This window comes from Dioszegia hungarica (genome assembly GCF_025882075.1).
Source record: "Dioszegia hungarica strain PDD-24b-2 chromosome Unknown MKK02contig_6, whole genome shotgun sequence".
Taxonomy (NCBI): Eukaryota; Fungi; Basidiomycota; class Tremellomycetes; order Tremellales; family Bulleribasidiaceae; genus Dioszegia; species Dioszegia hungarica.
Genome location: NW_026515768.1, coordinates 2,280,730 through 2,296,933, shown reverse-complemented (window position 1 = coordinate 2,296,933; position 16,204 = coordinate 2,280,730). Strand labels below are relative to the sequence as shown.

Here is a 16,204-nt window from a genome sequence, read left to right as displayed (position 1 = left end):
ATTAGGAAATTGGGCTAATAGAAATAGCTTGTTTCAGATAGATCCCGCTAATAACAATTCAAGCGATGACGTCAATTCACTACAAAATCGCCACTCAACCCAGAGGGTCTTCATCTACCACCATACTCCATCTATAATGGCTATCAGCACATCTGGGACCTCCACTCCGCCCATGTCGCCTGCTGGGCCGAGTAGGAGAGCGCCCAGACGGACCGCTTCCGCCCAAAGCGATGATTGGGAGGACCATCACGCGTCGCACGATGATGAAGATGGGTCATCTACCGGTCGAGCATCCAGCTCGAGGCATGCTACGCCGAAGGGAAAGACACGGGCGGATATAGCTGTCCCTTCGCCACGGAGAGTGGCGACTCCGGTCCGCCGTAGGAAGGTACCGCTAGCTTCAGGTTCGGGAAAAGCTAGTCCCGCTGCAACGCCCCGGCGGGAAGCTCGACCTCAACCTTTGGCTCCCGTGCCCGGCAGACCACCACCACCGGCTACAGGCAGACCAAGAACGCTCAAACTCGCGCTCGGGATGGTTTCAATAGCCTTCTCCATCCTCCAGCGCACGATTTCATTCGGCATATCCATCCTATCGACCATACTCGCGCCCTACCTCCTTCCCCTCTTCCTTGGCCTCTCCGCAATCCTCATCGCCGGTCTATCAGCCTACTGGCTCCTTCCCCTCCTCCCCTCCTTCCTCGTCAATCTCTCCGCTCAGGCTATCCGTTCGGTCCTCCCATCGGCCACGTGGGCAGTCGGCTCGCTCTCCAATCTCGGCGTTACACGATCTGCGGCCATCGTGCCCGCCCGGATATTAGTCACTCCGGCTTGCACCCTGCTTGGTCTGGGATGCCAGTACTCGATGCTGTCCACCTTCAGGCCGAATCTGAGCGTAGATATGCCGGACCTGGACAGCGATGAGGAGGTGCAAGAAGAAGGGAGGACGGCGAGGCCGTTCTGGGAGTGGGATTGGAGTAGGGTCGTCCCTGATCTCGCGCTCGGCCGAGGGCGAGGGGGACGGTCAGGGGTAGATGTGGCGGGTGTGGCGAGAGGTCTGGGGAGGGAAGCGAAGCAAGCGAGGGATATCTTTGAGAGTGTGCAGTCGATGAGTAGTGCAGGGCTGGTGCGGAATCTGCATTATGTCAAGTAAGTACTAGCGGATCTGCCGCCATTTCGTGAGGAAACTATGAAGCGGCCTAGCTGATAGTATAGGATCTGGGAATTGGGTGTCGCTGTCAGCGTTGGAAGCAAGCTAGACGGTAAGGAGATTGTGGGAAGAGAGATCACCGATGTGAGTCTATGCTCTTCTTAGAGGCACGATCTTGGCTGACTATTCAGCTTGGCGATATCACACGTGATCTAGCAGACGAGATCTCAGCGGTCGACTATGCCGCCGTCAATGCATTTACATGGATCCAATGGGAGGTAAGCTCCCCTGTACTTGCCCACGAGAGCCAAAGCTAACAATCGGTTCTCGACTCTGCTCGAGCTCCTCGACTCCCCCACTCCACCCTCCAACGCCACCCTCGCCGCGCGCATCCACTCCCTCATAAACCAGCTCGACTCGGCATTCACCGAGCTCCACTCCCTCACTTCCACCGCCACCACCACCGCCTCCCTCGCGTCCGACAAGGGCTCGCGGCTCTATCGCCGCCTCACCGAGATCCGTTTCTCGCTGCTCACAGAAAAAGAGCGCGACCCGATCTGGCGCCAAGCGTGGGACAAGAACAAGCACCGGCTCGTGGGCGGTGAAGTCCCCCGATCGGAGATGCTGGAGCGGGACCTGACGCTCACGGGCCAAACAATAGAGGGGCTGGGGGATGCCAAGGAGCACCTGGAGCGAGTGAGGGTGTTGACGAAAGGGTATAGGGATCAGTTGGGGATGACGCAGGCGAGGCTGGTGGGGTTTCATTTGGGCGCGGAGGGGGCGGGGATGGAGGCGGAGGAGGAGGTCAGGGTGCTGGGGAGGTTGGTGGAGGGTTTAGGGGATGCGGTGGGGGAGGCGAAGAGGCGAGCTAAGGCGGGCAAGGGGCCGGTTAGGAAGGGGTATAGGGAGATTGAGGCTTGAAAGACAGGGGAATTTGGGATGAAGGGGGAAATATGGGAAGAAGGGGGAAAGGAGGATGGATCTTGGTCAGGTCGGGGTCTGTACTTTTGGTGCTTATGCCTTGCACCGTATCGTTGCTCACCAAACTGACGGCTGATCTTCACGAGTGGTGACTTTAGCCTGCCCACAATGGCTTCACGCATACTAATAGCAGAAGCAGCAGAATGCTCGGTGTCGTCTGTGACTGATCACTATGACGCTGCGGATCGGGCGGACCTTTATGCTCTCGCTTGACCGGGCATATGTGATGGCGTGCTTGATGAGCCAAACTGTGATCGCTCGGGTCGCTGCGGGTGACTGCGAGGGTACTTGTTCCGCTGACCAAGCACTGCCTGGAGTCAAAGGAGGACGGGACAGAATCTGCTAGTGTCGATGTTGGGAAGAAAGGTAGACTATCACACTGATCGGCGGAAACGCGATCGATCGCGAGCTCGGGCTTGGTTTGCTTTGTGAAGTCTATAAAGAGCCCCCATTCCACCCCTCCCAATTGGTGCTTACTGTCTTCTTGCCACTTAGCGCACCACTCACCTCTCTTCCCACTCGATACAACCTCTAGCTACCCATACTCATCATCCATCGGCACAGTCACCTTAGACATCCAGGTTGCACTTCCTTCCACGCCACCTTGTTTTCCATTACTCACTCGCCACCCGGCTCGTTATCACCAGCATGTCTCTTACTCCTACCCGTACCATCTCGATTCGGCCTGTCGACCTCAGCCTCGACGAAGACACAGCTCTTCTCAAAACGGCATGTACACACCTCCAGTCCACTCTGGGCCACAAGGGCGCGAAGCTCGACGAGCGCGTCAGCTCGATGCTGGACTATCTGAGCGCATGTGACAATGATACCAGCAAGATCTGGGTCGCGGACGTGGAGGACTGTGGCGTCACTGACGCCGACTCGCCTGACCAAGTGTTGAGATCTGTCGGTTGTCTGGGGAGGTATTCGAGGGATGGCAAGGATGGTGGCTATTCCGACGAGGACCATGATGGGCGGTATGCCGTGCTTCATGCGCTTTACGTTGATGCCAAAGCCAAAGAATGGGGAGTCGACAAGCAGCTCTATGCCACGGCAATGCACCCCGATCCGACCATCAAGTCAACGAGGACGTATCTCGACAAGCTGTCTGATGGACTGAAGGACCTGTGTGAAGAGGATGAGTTCGTATTGGAGTTCGAGTCCGGCCGGAAAGAAGGATTCCTCGTCAAGCGTACGCCCCTGAATGCGCGCAGGAGCCTGGCGAGACAGACATTAGGACAGGCCCTCGCGTCGGCGTTAGCGTCGCAGACAAACGATGACCCGAACAAGCTCATCTCGACCACTTCGGTATTCAGGGCGCTGCCATCCATCTCCGGTGACGCGTCCTTCAACATCAGAAAGATATCCGCTGCTTCTCCGCCGACCAAGTCAGATCTCAGGCTCCTGCGCGAGTCGCAGATCCACTTTCTCCTATCGCAAGAGGGCGTTCATCCTGACACCGAATTCAACGACGACATCCTGACATGCCTCAAGCTCGTCGCGGACGGATCGGCGGAGAAGTGGACCGATCCTGGACAGTCTGATCACGAGAAACGCACGCTGTGGATTGCCGAAATCGATGTTCAAGATGAAGCCCTAGTGGGCGCATCGACGAGGACAGAGTCGATCGGCTGCATCGGGATGCTCACGCAGACCAGCCAATGGGATGACCCGAAGACGACGACAGAGTTTCACGCCCTCTACGTGCGCCCAGTGCATCAGCAACGGGGCGTAGCAGCTGCACTCGGCACACGGGCACGGAGCGAGGCGGCTGTGGGCGAGCTACGCGCATGTGTGGCCGAGAATAACCCTCTATTCGAGAGGCTGTTTGAGCTATACCAAACCGGAGGGATGGTTCCTGACTCATCGCAGCCCTACACTGATCATTTAGGTCTGACGGGAGAAGGATATCGGGTCAGGAATCTGGTCGGCGTGAAACGAGCCGCAACCTCAGCGTCGGCGGACGCGGTGCCGCAGACAGAGGAGCATCGTGCGACAGGTGTTCTCGCTGAGGATGGGAGACGGGTATGAGAGATGATCAGGTTAGCTTCATTGTTACAACGTACTCGATTGCAACTACGACTGTGCATAGACTCAAAATTTAGCCTCCAAGACCAGAACTTGACAGCGCATACTGATTGAATACCTTAGGCTAGGTGAGAAACCCAATGACCGTAAGGCGTGTCCCTCGGTCTCGCGAAATCATAACATCCAATGATATTATTCCTGATCGCGACTGTCCATCTGACCTTCTACTGTTGATCCTCTCGCCTATCTGCGCCCGCCACATTGCCAGATCTGCCCAGATCAGATCTGCCCTGTCTACACCGCATTCCTCGTTTGTGGAGTCTCCGCCACCCCCGGATCTCGGTCCGATTTCCCCAAACGCCTATTCTCCCTGTCAACCCATCCTTCATCCGCCCCTTGTATTACACCTTTGGTATTGTACTCTACCACTTATCTACATTGGTACTGTAGCGATAACATCAATATCTACCATGTCGTTCCCTGTCCTCGCCGTGCAAAACAAGCCCAAGCCCGAGAAACCGTCCGATCGCGCCTGGTGGAAGAGCGCGACGGTGTATCAGGGTGAGCCAGGCGGTCCTTTCTGCCAGTCATGAGCGGGGCTCTTTGGACACTGTGCATCGCACTGTATGATTCGTGAACTAACGGTATAGTGTATCCCGTATGTCGCCGCTGTCCCCCCGGCCCCGGCTGAAAGACAAGGCTTTGCTGATCTCGATGTAGGCATCCTTTGCGGACCACGCTGCTAACGGCCATGGTACCCTACTCGGTATCAAGAGCAAGGTTCCCTACCTGAAAGAGCTAGGAGTCGACGTGGTGTGGCTGTCCCCGATCTACGAGTCTCCCAACGCTGATATGGTGGGTTTCCCTTTTTACACGGCGGGCGGGCAAAGGCCTGAAGAGAACAGAAGGAGCTAGAGCTGATCAGCCAGGGATACGACATCTCGAATTATGAAAGCCCTGATCCTCGCTACGGGACGCTCGAGGACTGGGATAGCCTGCGTGATGAGGTGCACAAGCACGGTATGAGGCTGGTCATGGATTTGGTGATCAACCATTGCTCCGAACAGGTCAGTCTAGCTCGACACTCATGTCCCCCTGCCGTGTCCACCTTTCTGGTCTAGGTATCGAGAGGGCAGGAAGCTGACGCTATCAGCACCCATGGTTCATCGAGGCCAAATCGTCCAAGTCCAACCCAAAGCGGGACTGGTTCATCTGGCGGGACGGCAAAGAGGCGGATGGGAAACTCGTGCCGCCCAATAACTGGAACTCGATCTTTGGCTCGTAAGCTCTTTCCTATACTTTGCAGTACCCCTCAGATCAGTAGTTTGGCGGGCGAAGTGGTGAAGTGCGGATCATGGTTTGCTGATCTTTCAGCGGTTCGACCTGGGAGTACGACGAGCCGTCGAAGCAGTACTACCTCCACACTTTCCTCAAGGAACAGCCGGACCTGAACTGGGAGAACCCAGAGTTGAGGAAGGAGTTGTGGAGGATGATGCGGGTCTGGCTTGATCGGGGCGCAGATGGGTTCCGGATGGATGTCGTGAGTCTTTGTCAAAATCCAACCTATTGCTTTCGTCCTTGATCGCACTGTGCCTCAATCTGCTTTTGAGCGTGTGCAATATGAAATTCTTGTACCTGATCTAATAGATCAACTTCACTGGCAAACACCCTGATCTCATCGACGCGCCCATCGTCATGCCAGGGCGGGAATGCCAGCCTTTCGGTCCGTTGTCGATCAACAGGCTTATCGTGCACGACTATCTGAAGGAGATGCACAAGGAGGTGCTCGTGGACTATGACTGCTTTTGGTGAGTAAGCATATCTGCTCAGTGCCCGGGGGCAGTACGACTGGGGACCATTCTATCGATAGAGGCGGCACTGAGCTGACCAACCAGCGTCGGCGAATGCCCCGGTAATGACGAGGTCACCGCCTACTCGCCATACTCCGTCCCAGCCAACAAAGAGCTTCAGATGGTCTTCCACTTCCACCACCAAGGCTTCGACCGAGCTGGAAGCGGGTTCGGTCGAGTCCTGGACCCCAACTGGAAGATGAAGGATTTCAAAAAGGTGTTTAACGAGTGGAATGTCGGCATGGAGGCTGCAGGCGGATGGAACAGTAACTAGTGAGTCCATCGTATACCCTCGTCGCCGCCATGAGCTGACCTTCAGTCTCGAGAACCACGACCAGCCCCGAGTGGTCTCCCGCATCACCTCCGACCATCCCGAGGACCGCTCGCACTGCGCCAAGCTGCTCGCGATGTTCCACTGCTCCCTGACCGGCACGATCTTTGTCTACCAAGGCCAGGAGATCGGGCTCGCGAACGTGCCCCGTGAATGGGGAGTGGAGGAGTACAAGGATATCGAGACGATCCAGCATATGGAGGGAGAGCTCGCATGGAGGCGGCAGAGCGGGAAGCCGGAGGATAAGGAGGGCCTGGCCAAGGAGATGAGGATGACTGCGAGGGATAACGGGAGGACCCCAATGCAGGTAAGTAGGAGATATGCACGCTGAGCAAGGAGAGGTAGCTGATGGGATAGTGGGATACCAGCGAGAATGCCGGCTTCTCGAAGGGCACGCCCTGGATGCGGGTCCATGATGACTTTGCGGAGGGATGGAACGTCGAGCAGCAGTCCAAGCAGGAAGGATCGGTTCTCAAGTTTTGGCAAAAGATGCTGGCGCTCAGGAAGCAGTATGAGGCCTTGGTCTACGGTGAGTACACTGTCTATCTTCACAATCGGGAAATACGTTGACTTCATAGGTACATTTGGACCGCTCGAGACCGCCGACGACATCTACGCCTACACCCGCGCTGATTCCACTATCAATCAAAAGCTCCTCGTTATCCTCAACTTTGCGCGCGGATCGGACAGGCGCGGAGAGGCCATGACGTTCGAGGTGCCCAAGGGACTGGATGTCAGCGGAGCCAAGCTACTTGTCACCAACAACGGGGAGTTGCAGGAGGGGAGCGGGATCGAGGGTGGGAAGGTGGAGCTGGGCAAGTACGAAGGGCGGATCTATCTCTTGTGAGGTCGGGGCTCGGTAGCATTTCTAGTGGCGTAGGGCTTCGGTCATGCATGGCCGCTTCAACTCCATCTTGTGGCCTCTTCTATATGGGCGCTTCCCCATCTCCTCAACCGGAAGGAGGAGATGCAAGACCGCATGCCCGATGGCCGAGGTCGGAGGATGATCGATCTCGGCATCCTCTCTTTGCCCCATATTGACATCCCACTTTTGCTTTTGCTCTTGCCTCTTATCCTCATCTCACTAGCTCGACACGGTCAGTCTGCAGGCGACAATATGCCGCGATACCAGCCCAAGTGGATCGGGATAAATGTCTTGATCCGAGATCAGGTCTCTTTTCAGACCTGGCTGCTGATCGGCGCGCTCCTCCAATCCGCTCTCGTCCATTTCGTTCGACCTCCATACTCCTTCCTTCCCGCAATCCTCTGCACCGCCTACATCACCCTCACCTACCTCCTCGAATCCTTCGGCTTCCTCGGTAAATCTACCACCCCTCCTGTCAACTATGGTCGTTTCACCGCTCAGCCCCCCACGGCAGATACGGGCGTCACTGTCTTTCTCCTCGGCTTCCAGTCGTCCCATCCCCTCAGGCTCATGGCGCCGGGCACCAAGACCATCGGCGACCACTTCAACCATATCTTTGATGAAGCGGAGAAGAACCCGGAAGAGTCGGGGTTGCTGGGACGGTGTGGACCGCTTCTGGACGCGGCGGGCGAGGGGGGAAACGCGATGTTTACGATCAGCTACTGGAAGACCCAGAAACATCTGAAGGATTGGCATAGTGGGGAGGCGCACAGTAATGGAATGAAGTGGTACTACAAGTCAAGATCAAAGTACCCATACCTTGGTGAGTACACCCCTGCTTGCTCGACCCCTTAGCTTTCGGACTTTCACTCTGCACAACGGCGCTGACCCGACAGGCCTCATGCACGAGATATACGACTGTCCCGCTGGCAACTTCGAAAACGTCTACATCAATTTCCGGCCGTTTGGCTTCAGGCAGACCAAGTGGCTGGTGGATGGGGAACAGGTGGCTGCGGATATCGATGGTGGAGGGACGAAAAAGATCGAGGAGAAGTTCGAGACCAAGTCGTAGGTGTATACTGGGAACATGGATCTTTTGGTGTAAAAGTGAGCTGCGATACCTTGAGCCAAACTGAAGTGTCTAGCTGACCCGTACAGGAAAGTAGATATAGAAGGATTTCTAGATGCACAGATGGCATACTCGGAGCTTGGGGTGCAGGTCGCACTGATGTCAACTGAGCACTTCTCACAATCGCTCACGCTGAGATATAGCCCACTACAATTTGATGAGAAGGGCAAGCCAACCTGACCTGGCGCGCACGCGATGGCCTTCGTGTCTGACATACGAACCAGCGATCAAGCTGAGTCCAAAGGTATAGCATGCATGCAAGAGAGGCAGATGAAAGAGGAGAGTACCAGGTCGGCCAGGAACCCATGAATCACATGTCTGAGTCATGGACGGCACTCAGGTCTGTGATGACCCGGGAGATGGGTCGTCTCGCGATGCGACTTGTTCCGAGATCTTTGACCTGTCAGCAGCATGCAATGACGCTCCCGAGGAGACCTTGCACTCACCTGAAGCGCAACGGGCGCGAAAGACTTGCGGAAGGCGTGCGGTACCGTCGGGTCAGGAACTCCATCGTCATCGTATGCTTCATCAAGATCAAGCACACCGTTCTCCCAGTGGGCAAAGCCGAGACCTTTCAGCCATTTCACGAGGTCGACGGAGCCCGGTCTCAGTCCATGCGCGACGTACGTGATGGACGAGGGCCGCAACACCTCGGTGAGCTGCGGATTCTCGGTACCACTGCAACCCTCCATGGACCCGTACAGCTTGGTGCCGAAACCTCGACCTTGGTAATCGGAGTACACGGAGAGAGCGTAGATCGATCGGTCGGGGCCAGGCTTCGTAGTCAACATATCGCCAGCATCATCGGCTTTGTGAGAGTGGTCGGAGAAGACGACGAACCCCGCCGTCACGGGGTTCGCTTGGTCGTCCTCAGTGAGGAGAGTAATGACGCGTATGCCTGTTCCGTCCAGAACATCCAGTAAGCCACCGTCCTCACCCTTGATCATGCCGGCGATTCTCGGGAAGAGCGGGGCCTGAGTCATGATCTCATTCTGGATGTCGAGGTATGTGGTGGAGTCATCGTTGAACAGAGCATCTTGAAGGTGGTACGTCGTGGTTGTCTGTCCCGGGTTGGACATAGCAGACTGAGGGTACAGGTCCTGTAGTGAGGCTTCGGTAAAGCAGTGAGTGATGAGCAAGCTCGGGGGATACTGCGTGACTGCCTGACTCGATCTCCCCTTTCGACACAAGTTTGCCACTCGAGTCAAAGGAAGCGCTAAATTGCGCTCGTGACCTGCTGTGTCATCGAGGATGAAGGGAAGTTACGACTTCGGTTATTCTAGTGTATTCTAGCCTCTGTTCGTGTCTGCGATTCGTGATGAGCTTCCATGCGAGGACCAAGCTGTCTATCGAGTACTCGACCAGAAGCTAGACATATGAATACGTCTCTCGGTCTACAGAGTACATGACAAGTGAAGGAACCAGTCTCCTGCTTGTAGCAATTGGTACACACCATGATGCATACTATCTCCGCAATCGTCCGGGCAGACTGCAGGCCATATCGTTCACGATTATCCAGCGGACGAACTGCCGAGTCCGGGTCTGTCACAGTCTAGACGATTGGCGAGGGATACACAGGGATCATTGCTCACTGTTGATTTTGACAAGGTCACCTCAATGTACAAGCATGCCAGACAGCTCGTACCCCCGGCGTATCACGCCATCAACACCTTTGATCCATTGCTCCATGTTTTACCGGCTATGATCGCAAGCGATACAGCAGGCCGACGGTCCCTTGCTCTCTACAACGCGCGTTCCCATCTCAGAACCTGATCACTTACCACATTCTCCTTGTCATTTTAATATCCCATTCGAGAGATGTCCAATCCTTCGACATCAGCGTTGCTCACTCTCACCCTCTATATCTCTTTCAGCGCCACCGATAAACTCCAGATCAGCCCCAGTCTCAACAGCGACGATCTTACCACTGTCAACTTGGCCACTGACTGGCTGAAGAAACTCGAGACCGCCATATCCACACAGCGAGTCATACAGTTCTCCACACGAACCGATCGCTCTGCCTTGCAGAATGCCACGGAGGCGGCGAGGTGGGTACAGTTTGTGATGCAGCGGTATGACCTGAAGAGCACGATGCGGATCTTTGAGATTCCTGTCCTGCCTGTCATGGGCTCGCAGAAGCCTCAGAGTTCGAATGGAGCAACATCATTCGCTGGCTGTATTGCTATCCATGGAGAGGAGGGGGCCACAGATGCCGATGAGTTACGCAGGGACAGTGGGACGGGGACGGGTGGCAAATCCCGCCGTCCGAGCTGGCTGCATGTAAAGGGTAGCATCTTTCATAGGCGATGATTTCTGACATGTATCTCTGTTGTAGGCCTGTAAGCTGATGGTGATCACCCCTCTGGAGTACCCGCCCACGCGCGCCCACGGGCCCAGGCGTTCCTGTCTCAGACACAGTGGCGGCTGAGCCTTCTGAGCTGCCACTCGCCACTTTCAGGCACGGTTCAAAAATGCCCAATGACGTAACCGGTGGAGGTGTCCCGGTAATTCGGCCGTTGCTCAGTCAGCGAAACCCAGATAATACATCTATACATCCAGGATCCATCTCCTTCGCTTCTATCTATCTCTATCTTAGGACTCATATCTAAAATGTCTACTGAATCCAAGTCCATGCGTGCCGTTGTCCAAAATGAGGGATCTGTAAGCTGCAAACCGTCGCGATGCCCGACTTCGAACTGAGCTAACGGAATTAGGACATGACCTGTTCTGTGCAGACCAAGCCTATCCCCACCCCTGGGTCCAATGAAGTACTCATCAAAGTCGAATATGCCGCTCAAGTGAGCTCTTTGCACCTGCCCCTTTCTTCATCACGTGAGCTGTAGCCCCAACTGACCCCCAGAACCCGACCGACTGGAAACACTCGGCCTTCTTCTCGCCTGCCGGCTCCACAATGGGGTGCGACTTTTCCGGGACCATCACCTCTCTCGGTCCGGACATTGTCAACTCCTCTTTGAAGGTCGGGGACCGAGTCGCTGGCTGTGTCCATGGAAACCTGTTCGAGGATAAGGGAAGCTATGCAGAGTACTGCAAGCAGGAGAGCGATCTGGTATTCAAGGTGCCGGAGGGTATGGGGATGGATGAGGCTGCTACGTTTGGTGTCGCGTGGGTGACAGCTTGTCAGGTGAGCATATTCCCCTTAGTGCTGGATGCTAAGAGCGAGGAGGGCACAGCTCATTCCCAGGTCCTGGTATCTGACCAAAACGTCCCCTGGCCGCCAGCCAAGCAGGACAAGTACTACCTGATCTACGGTGCCTCCTCCTCTGTCGGTCTCTTCGCCCTCCCTCTCGCCAAAGCCATGGGCTACAAGACCATCGCCGTCTGCTCCCCTCACTCCTTCGACCTCGTGAAATCATACGGAGCGGACGAGGTCGTAGACTACCACCAAGGCATCGAGGCCGCTGGCGCCGAGATCCGGAAGTTGGCAGGTGGGGGCGGGGTGGACATTGGACTGGACACGATTTCGGATGGCGATAGTGTCAAGATCAGCCAGGCGGGCTTTGGGGAGAATGGAGGGAGGCTGAATTTGATCTTGCCGGCGCCAAAGGATAAGGCGGGGTTGAGAGAGGATGTCGAGTTGTCCAGTACGATGATGTACACGCTTTTCGGCAAGGTCAGTCATAAGATCTCTCCTTCATTCTTGGGATTTGGATTGAATAGAGCTGATCTAGGCAGCGCTTCACCATGACACCCCTCAAGCCCAACCCGTACTACTTCCCCGTCATAGACAAGGACCGCAAGTTCGGCGCGGCCATCATGGACCACACACCCGAGCTCATCTCGAAATACGGCGTCAAGGCGAACCCGATCGACCTGCGGGGCGGTCTGGACGCCGTACCACAGGGTTTCGCAGATATGAAGGCTGGCAAAGTATCTGGTAAGAAGTTTGTCTACAAGGTGGCCGAGTAGAAGGACAACCCCGAAGGAGGGAATGTAGCGACTAGTAGAGTATGCATTGCTCATGCTCGCACGACTTGTCTTTCATCCTCAATCCGCAATTATAGACACCTCATTCCCTTCCGCCACGATTTCGACAGCTCAATGACCGTTACCTGCCCCATTCACAGTAAGGCCGTTAACCCCACTCGTCCCATTCGCCTTCCGCTCCTCTTCCCCTTCTTGCGGAATATCCAGCTTCTTCAGTATAGCCTCCAGCATGACGTTCCCGCCTAGGCTCTGTACCTCGTCCTCCAGCTGCGCCTTGATCGTCTCGAGCACCTGGCGAGTGTAGGCGAATGATTTTGTAGAGTGCCGAAGGTGGTTGACGATGTAGGTTTTGAGCGAGTGGGAGTTGGTGCGTTTTTGTAGGACATCTAGAGGAGATCAGCATATGACCATGTTGAAGCAAGAGATGGCGGGGATAGGCCAGAGGGTCAAAGCTTTGACTGGAGGGGTTGATGATGTTAAACCAAGAGAGGGCGAACATAGACCAGCAGGTCAAAGCTGTGACCGGAAGGGTTGATAGAGTCAGAGTGAAACAGACGACTGACTGAGGATTTGACGATTAGACCCATCTGCCCGGATGCCATGAACAACTGGGAAGCTGAATTTGCCCTCTGACAAGTCTTCCGCAAAGCCTTTATTGTCCTCATACTGTATATCAGCTGACGCGTCCATGATGTTGGACACACTACAGCTCACCTCGGCTGATTGAAGATTCATGTAGTCATCTCTAATCTGGAAAAAGACCGAGATGAGGTTAACAAGTGGGACGTAGTCGCTGTCATGTCAGCTTCGGGCTTAGGCAACGCAGCACAGCAAAGCTTACACGTCGTTGTCAGAGCGAGCCATCATGAGCTTGACGGCTATCCTGAACAGTCCGCCGGTCTCTTCGGCAGATCAGCTATCGGTCCATAGCTGGAGATATCAGAGCAGACTCACTCCCTAGAACCATCTCGACGTACTCTTCCTCCGTCGGACACTGGAGGCTGTCCCTCCAGAACAGGTCCAGTCCCTGTCCTCGATGAAGCTGAAGTAGTTCATCTACGTCGTCAGCCATCAGCGGTCTCGAGGCCCGTCACCTTTCCTTCGGTCCGAGAAAGCTCACCGTTGACCACAGCTACCAGATCCGCCGTCGAAGCCTTTCCCTTCCCCTTTCCATTCGCATTCCCATTCCCCTTATTCCCCTCAGCCCCATCTCCCGCCCGCTCAGCCTCATCATACTTTTCCAACTTCAATAGTTCCTGCACCGCCAAGAAGTACACGTAGTTCGCCGTGTTGATAGTCTGGGGGACGCCATAGACTGTGTGCGCGACTGGAAGGCCTCTCCGGAGTTCCGAGTTGTCCTCTACGTCGTCCATCCTGGATTGTCAGCACTCCTCCCTCTCATCCACAGTGCGAGCTTCGGCCCCAGCACGAGGGCAATGAGCAAAGCAGAACTCACAGTAGACTGGCATTATGCAGCATCCTCACTATCCCCTTGATAGCCTCCAGATCCCCCTTGGGCACCTCCAACCAAATATCGAACGCCTCGATCATCTTCGAGCGGATCTCTTTCCCCGGGTTGGCCGAGATGTACGTATAAGGCTCGAGCAGGATCTTGAGCCGCATCAGCTACAGTCCTTGCTAAAGCGAAGCAACGTAGACGCCAAGGTCAGCTTACATCCTCGTTTGAAGGAGTCCACTTCGTGGCTCGGAACTTGGAGCGGAGGTTCGAGTAGTCCATGATTATCGCTGATGGCCCTGCTGATGTGATAGTATAGGCGAGATAGCTACAATCTCTTGCTGATGGATGTAAGAAGCAGGTCATCCTGGCCGTATCCCTCGGCGATGTGACCGAGACGGGCGCGGGATGCCGTTACCGATCCCCGCGGTCAAGATCGCGATCTTCTCTGCCCGCGCTGTGCTGAGCTCAGCACCTTGTATGGGGTACCATCCACGAGGCGAAGCGAGCAGGATAGTCAAGAGATACATACGATCCATGATACAAGAGATACAACTCAACAGGTCCTACCGAGCAAATACAGATTCAGCGCCAAGCTCAACGCACACAAGATGGTGATCCACGACATGGCCTGATTGGCCGGGATCTCGGTCAACTGCTCCACTGTCCCCTTAGTTTCGGTCATCACTTCTCCGCCCGCTCCAGCTCCAGCATCCGCGCCCTTCTCCCCGGGAGCCGCCCCCTTCTCGCCAGAAGGGACAGGCGCCGACCCGTCCTCCTGACGCGCTTCCGCCGATGGCTGCGCCTCAAAGTCCTCCGGATGCGCCTTAATCCACTCCTTCACCGCTGACAATAACGCCTGGTGGTACTCCTTCTGCCCCTTGATGACCGCGGGCGTAATGGTGCTTTTGAGCATGGACGAGGCGGACCAGTCGCACTGTGTCGTGCAGTGCAGTCGGGTGGCCGGGGTTTCGTTATTGTCGAGACCGGTATGCGAGAGGCAGGTACGGGTGCGGATCTTGAAGCTGGGTGATCAGCTATGTACTGCGGCTGCCGATAGACTCGAAAGGCGCCAGGCTCACCTCTTCCCGGATGGGATGTCTGGCGTTTGCGTTTCCGATACAATCTCGTACGCCTTGTCCGGATCTTCCTTCTCGATCCGCTCGAGGCCATTACAGTCTGACTTCTTGGGTCCGATCCTGTTGTTCTGCTTGATCAGCGACACAGACTCAGCGTAATCATCGGCAAACGCACCATGTGCATGACGTAGGTCATCTTGCGCTCCTTGGACCCTCCAACGTCTGCCCATTCCGACACATCGATGTCTACGGTATCAGCTCGGAACTTGTCGAGCAACAGCAGAAACACCAGAGCTTACCTGTCAACTTCTGCTTGTTCTTTAGGAAATCCATGTGGAACTCCTTGTTGTGATACAGGAGGTTGAAGAGCTGATCCATCGGGATGGGGATCTTGGTGTCGAGTGCCTCCTTTTCGTACCCCTCCCCACTCTCCTCGGAATGCTTGACCTCCGACTTGGATCTCGGCCTCCCTCCTTCTCCCTCCCCCTCATCACCAGGCCCCTCCGCCTTGTCCTTGTCCGAAGCAGGTTTATCCGCCAACTCCTCCTCCGTCGGCCTGACCGTATTCGTCGACGCCTTTCTCTCCTCCTCCGCCTCGGCCGCCTTGGCCTTCTCCTCCTTCTTGATGAACGCCGCGTGCCGTTCCGGCGCCCTCTCCTTCCACGTATCCATCAACATCTCATACATCGCCTCCCTATCCCCCATACTCCCATACCCCACCACCTCGTCCTCCCCTTGCTCGTTCACAAACGTCACGCTCACGGCATTCTGGATCCACTTGGCCGTCGTCGACCGCTCCACCTTGACAACCTCTGATAAAGGATAGATCTTCTCGGTGATGTACCCGACGATATTGGAGCGGAAGCAGAGGTGGTAGGATGTTAGGTAGAGCCGGCCGTGCAGGAGCACCGACGCCTGCAGGTCGGCCGATTGGGTCTGGAGGACGGTGAGGAAATCGGCGGGCCGTTCGGTCAGGCGCCGAGGACGGAGCTGGGGACCAAAGAGGGTCTCAAAGTCCCGCTGACGCTTGGAGGGGACGGAAGAGGCCGTACTGGCGATAGAGTCGGTGGTGGACGTGGCGGTGGAGACGTTGCTCACGCTACGATTGCGGTAGGTGGGAGGTGTGGCGGGTGGGGAGAGGGAGGTGGGGTTGGCAGTGGCGGTGGCTTTCGGGAGTGTAGGTACAGGGGCGGGGGTGACGAGGGGTGCTAAGGGTAAGGTCAGCTGAAAGTCACAGGGGATGACGCGGGTAGGGGTAAGCTCAATTGGTGCTCGGCTGAGACTTACCGACTACTGCGTCTCCGTCCTGCGCTGTTGGCGCAACGACAATAGCAGCGCCATCAGCTACAGGGAGCGGAGGCCCCATCTGGATCTTGTCGTCCCATGTGACGCC

General features: G+C 55.9%; 8 protein-coding genes across 8 annotated transcripts; 5 read left to right on the top strand and 3 right to left on the bottom strand.

Annotated features, from left to right (window-relative positions):
- Window positions 1–136: 136 nt before the first annotated feature.
- MKK02DRAFT_43066 (uncharacterized protein) lies at window positions 137–2,068 on the top strand (the record flags this gene model as incomplete). The annotated part of the gene is made up of 4 exons (XM_053092266.1): window positions 137–1,146; window positions 1,213–1,291; window positions 1,339–1,425; window positions 1,490–2,068. The coding sequence occupies 4 exons, from the start codon at window positions 137–139 to the stop codon at window positions 2,066–2,068; spliced, it is 1,755 nt and encodes a 584-aa protein (XP_052948443.1).
- A 708-nt stretch (window positions 2,069–2,776) lies between these two features.
- Window positions 2,777–4,159, top strand: MKK02DRAFT_43065 (uncharacterized protein; the record flags this gene model as incomplete). The annotated part of the gene is made up of 1 exon (XM_053092265.1): window positions 2,777–4,159. One exon carries the CDS (start codon window positions 2,777–2,779, stop codon window positions 4,157–4,159), a length of 1,383 nt encoding a protein of 460 aa, XP_052948442.1.
- Window positions 4,160–4,626: 467 nt separating this feature from the next.
- Window positions 4,627–7,184, top strand: MKK02DRAFT_23110 (putative hydrolase; the record flags this gene model as incomplete). Its single annotated transcript, XM_053086673.1, has 11 exons — window positions 4,627–4,717; window positions 4,807–4,814; window positions 4,877–5,011; window positions 5,086–5,223; window positions 5,310–5,437; window positions 5,531–5,696; window positions 5,804–5,964; window positions 6,052–6,279; window positions 6,326–6,644; window positions 6,695–6,866; window positions 6,916–7,184. The coding sequence occupies 11 exons, from the start codon at window positions 4,627–4,629 to the stop codon at window positions 7,182–7,184; spliced, it is 1,815 nt and encodes a 604-aa protein (XP_052948441.1).
- A 270-nt stretch (window positions 7,185–7,454) lies between these two features.
- On the top strand, window positions 7,455–8,274 carry MKK02DRAFT_43063 (uncharacterized protein; the record flags this gene model as incomplete). Its single annotated transcript, XM_053092264.1, has 2 exons — window positions 7,455–8,025; window positions 8,099–8,274. The coding sequence occupies 2 exons, from the start codon at window positions 7,455–7,457 to the stop codon at window positions 8,272–8,274; spliced, it is 747 nt and encodes a 248-aa protein (XP_052948440.1).
- A 367-nt stretch (window positions 8,275–8,641) lies between these two features.
- On the bottom strand, window positions 8,642–9,410 carry MKK02DRAFT_43062 (uncharacterized protein; the record flags this gene model as incomplete). Its single annotated transcript, XM_053092263.1, has 2 exons — window positions 8,642–8,731; window positions 8,778–9,410. 2 exons carry the CDS (start codon window positions 9,408–9,410, stop codon window positions 8,642–8,644), a joined length of 723 nt encoding a protein of 240 aa, XP_052948439.1.
- A 1,531-nt stretch (window positions 9,411–10,941) lies between these two features.
- Window positions 10,942–12,258, top strand: MKK02DRAFT_36288 (dehydrogenase; the record flags this gene model as incomplete). The annotated part of the gene is made up of 5 exons (XM_053089393.1): window positions 10,942–10,992; window positions 11,046–11,129; window positions 11,192–11,473; window positions 11,534–11,962; window positions 12,025–12,258. The coding sequence occupies 5 exons, from the start codon at window positions 10,942–10,944 to the stop codon at window positions 12,256–12,258; spliced, it is 1,080 nt and encodes a 359-aa protein (XP_052948438.1).
- A 129-nt stretch (window positions 12,259–12,387) lies between these two features.
- On the bottom strand, window positions 12,388–14,014 carry MKK02DRAFT_23565 (isoprenoid synthase domain-containing protein; the record flags this gene model as incomplete). The annotated part of the gene is made up of 8 exons (XM_053086747.1): window positions 12,388–12,662; window positions 12,840–12,942; window positions 12,991–13,069; window positions 13,118–13,178; window positions 13,231–13,332; window positions 13,397–13,650; window positions 13,733–13,887; window positions 13,952–14,014. 8 exons carry the CDS (start codon window positions 14,012–14,014, stop codon window positions 12,388–12,390), a joined length of 1,092 nt encoding a protein of 363 aa, XP_052948437.1.
- Window positions 14,015–15,468: 1,454 nt separating this feature from the next.
- On the bottom strand, window positions 15,469–15,732 carry MKK02DRAFT_13808 (uncharacterized protein; the record flags this gene model as incomplete). Its single annotated transcript, XM_053085534.1, has 1 exon — window positions 15,469–15,732. A coding segment is annotated over one exon (264 nt), but the record flags the coding sequence as incomplete, so codon positions are not given.
- Between the last annotated feature and the right edge of the window lie 472 nt (window positions 15,733–16,204).